The sequence below is a fragment of the Gekko japonicus genome, unplaced genomic scaffold (genome assembly GCF_001447785.1).
Source record: "Gekko japonicus isolate JY-2015 unplaced genomic scaffold, Gekko_japonicus_V1.1 scaffold1242, whole genome shotgun sequence".
In the NCBI taxonomy this organism is placed as follows: domain Eukaryota; kingdom Metazoa; phylum Chordata; class Lepidosauria; order Squamata; family Gekkonidae; genus Gekko; species Gekko japonicus.
The window spans coordinates 507,736-510,275 of record NW_015172041.1 but is presented as its reverse complement, the minus strand read 5'-3'; the positions used below and the strand labels follow the sequence as shown (position 1 = coordinate 510,275).

Below are 2,540 nucleotides of genomic sequence, written 5' to 3'. Positions count from 1 at the left end.
TTGCGTCAATAAAATGGAATAGTTCAGGACAGTGCTTTTATAAAGGGAACGAGGCCTATCGTATGCACTATCTTGCTTTTCCCGCATACCTCTCCCATTTCTGTGGTCCAGTTTTTGCACTGGTTGTTATCGTTGTACATTTTGTTGCACGCTTTGTAATCCGCCGTGAACCTCAGGCTCAGTGAGAAAGGCGGACTATAAGTAAAGTAAGTAAATAAACAGAGGCACAAAGAGGTGTGTTAATTGCTCAAAACAGACCAGGGACAGAATTTTCACTCATGGGAGGAGCCTTGCTGCTTCTAGGGAAATGCCTGCAACCTGGCCTCCTTGCAATGTGGGAATCAGCAGATGACACTCTTGAGATCTCTTATAGGCAGAACTGTTTCTGGAGCTTTGCTACTTTGTGTGCTTCATGGTAAGCAGATTAAATGCACCAGGGAAGAGCTCATTGGGGAACAACCCTAACCCCAGGGAGACAGCCAGTGTGGTGTAGTGGTCACTGTGATGGACCAGTATCTGGGAGACCCAGTTTTGAATCCCACTGTGCCATGGAAGCACACTGGGGTGACCCTGGGCCAGTTACACTCTGTCAGCCTAACCTACCTCACAGGGTTGTTATGCGGATAAAATGGAGGACGGCAAGATGTAAGCAGCTTTGGGCCCACATTGGGGAGAAAGGCAACGGTGTCAATGAAGTAAACAAATACACAAGCCATGGAAACTGATTTTGATGGTCAGGGCTTAGCCCAGGAATATGTGAGCATGTGTAGAATACTTGCCTTGAGGTAACGGCATCACCACTGCATTCCCCCCCCACACTCACCTTGTACTGCAGGAGTCGTCCATTTCTGTTGGTTGTAGGCAGCCGTAATGCTATTGGCAGTTGAGCTGGGGCCCAAAACCTAAAATTGCAAGGAAACAGTAGCAAGTGTCTTACATATGTGACAGAGGACCGTATTTTCAGTACAATTAAAGTAGCATCTGCCTCTTGCTATACTTCTGTCCCGACACAGGCCGGGACTTGGGGCTGGGAGGCGGCTGGGAGGCCCCAACCCCTCCCCACTCTCCCGCAACTTACAGCTCCGGGGGCAACGTGGCGCAGAGAGAGCCCCGAGGACGCCGGGAGCCGGGGAGGTGGAGGCGGCGCGAGGAAAAGGGGTCAGCCAACGGGTGCCGGGCTCGGCGGGTGGAGCTGCCCCAATGGCAGGATGACGGCGGGCCGGGAGGGGCTGAAGCCGGTGATGCCAGGGCTGGGCGGGACGGCCAGACCACGCCTCTCGGCACCAGGGTGGGGCAAGCAGAAGTGCCCTCGGGGTGGTTCCCTTTGAAGGGGGGAGGGACCCGGATACAAAGGGAGTCATGGGGCTCGAGGGAGTAATAAAAGGAGAAGACGGGAGGCAGCCGAGGAGGAAGGACTGGGCTGGCTGGGGAACGACAGGCTGGATAGAGAGAAGGGGACCCCTTTGACACCGACAGTTGGTGCAGAGGCCAGGTACCCAGGATGGGCAAGAGTGGCGGAAGGTGCACTCTGAATACCCCGTCATCTGAGGCTACCCCTCCCTCTTCACTGAGAGAACTCTCCTCGACTCCCTCCCCACCCCCGGGATGCAGATTGCTGACAGACTCTACTCCCGGCCTGTGGAGGTGCAACTCCAGCAACGGCCAGCAGGGGACAAATCCCTCACGGAGAGGCAGGGCTGGACAACTTCCAAGCCATCTCCCTTATAAATAATAGCCGAATGGTGGTGGCACTTCTCTAGAACTTTCCACACGCTCCAAAATCAGTTCGCTCTCTGATCTGTCATTCAGAGGGTCCCCCTATCCACTGGCTGCTTTGCCTGAGTCTTGCCTCCAACATTCTAAGCAGTTTGCTCTTCCTCTGCCCCCCACAGCCGGTCAGAACACAGAGGTTATTTGCATATGCAGCCCCATTGGCCTTTGCCTTGGAACACAGAGGTCGTTTGCATATGCGACTTGATTGGCTTTTGCCTCTAACATTCTAAACAGTTTGCTCTTCTGAGGTAAAAATTCCCTTCTGGGGAACCATCGTTGCCAATCTCCAGGTGAGGGCTGGAGATCACTCAGAATTACAACTGCTTTCCAGATGGCAGTGATCAGTTCCCCTGGAGAAAATGGTGGTCTCTGTATCCTTATATGCTGCTGTGGTGGCCCCCGAATGACAGCCAATGTGACGTAGCAGTCAGGGCTTCAGAGCACGGGAGAGGCTGCAGGTGTGTGGGGGGTGGAAAGCTGAAGAGTGAGGGGGAAATAAAGGTAGGTTGATGATTGGCTGGGAGGGGGATAGGGTTGCCAACTCCAGGTGGGAAACTCCTGGAGATGTGAGGGATGGAGCCTGGAGAGGGTGAGGTTTCAGGAGGCGTGGGACCTCGGACAGGTACAAAGCCATAGACTCCACCCTCCAAACCAACTATTCCCTTCTGGGGAACCATCATTGCCAATCTCCAGGTGAGGACTGGAGATAACTCAAAATTACAACTGTTCTTTAGGTAGCAGAGATCAGTTCCTCTGGAGAAAATAGT

The 2,540-nt window shown here is 53.6% G+C and overlaps 1 protein-coding gene across 1 annotated transcript in view; it reads right to left on the bottom strand.

Annotated features, from left to right (window-relative positions):
* The window catches only part of IKBKAP (inhibitor of kappa light polypeptide gene enhancer in B-cells, kinase complex-associated protein), a 62,017-nt gene that overhangs the window by 2,143 nt on the left and 57,334 nt on the right, over positions 1 to 2,540 (bottom strand). Inside the window, exon 36 of the mRNA XM_015420673.1 lies at positions 824 to 902. Coding sequence (XP_015276159.1) covers positions 824 to 902 — 79 coding nt within the window. The remainder of the gene's footprint in view (positions 1 to 823; positions 903 to 2,540) is intronic.